At 74.0% G+C, this 308-nt stretch overlaps 1 gene segment (V, D, J or C); it reads left to right on the top strand.

The window, feature by feature from the left end:
• Positions 1-6: 6 nt before the first annotated feature.
• On the top strand, positions 7-302 carry LOC121352037 (the record flags this gene model as incomplete). The annotated part of the segment is given in 1 exon segment: positions 7-302. A coding segment is annotated over 1 exon segment (296 nt), but the record flags the coding sequence as incomplete, so codon positions are not given.
• Between the last annotated feature and the right edge of the window lie 6 nt (positions 303-308).

The following is a 308-nucleotide window of genomic DNA, read 5'->3' as shown; positions in this document are numbered from 1 at the left end:
CCAGCCCCCGTGCCCACGCCCTCGGTGTCGCTGCTGCCGCCCTCCCTGCACGACCTCTACCTGTCCAGCAGCCCCAACCTCACCTGCGTGGCCACCAACCTCAAATCGCCGCGGGCCAAATTCACCTGGAGCCGCGCCCCGCCCGGGGGCGGGGCCTCGGTGGGCGTGGCCACGCCGGGCCCCGCCCAGCGCCTGCCCAGCGGCCTCTACGAGCTGCGGAACTTTCTGGGCCTCTGCGCCGAGGACTGGAACTCGGGCGACGTCTTCACCTGCGCCGTGGCCGTCGAGGAGCTGGGGCCCGAGCCGCT

This window comes from Pyrgilauda ruficollis, unplaced genomic scaffold (assembly GCF_017590135.1).
Source record: "Pyrgilauda ruficollis isolate IOZ18807 unplaced genomic scaffold, ASM1759013v1 scaffold18068, whole genome shotgun sequence".
Taxonomy (NCBI): domain Eukaryota; kingdom Metazoa; phylum Chordata; class Aves; order Passeriformes; family Passeridae; genus Pyrgilauda; species Pyrgilauda ruficollis.
This window is presented reverse-complemented; position numbering and strand designations above follow the sequence as displayed.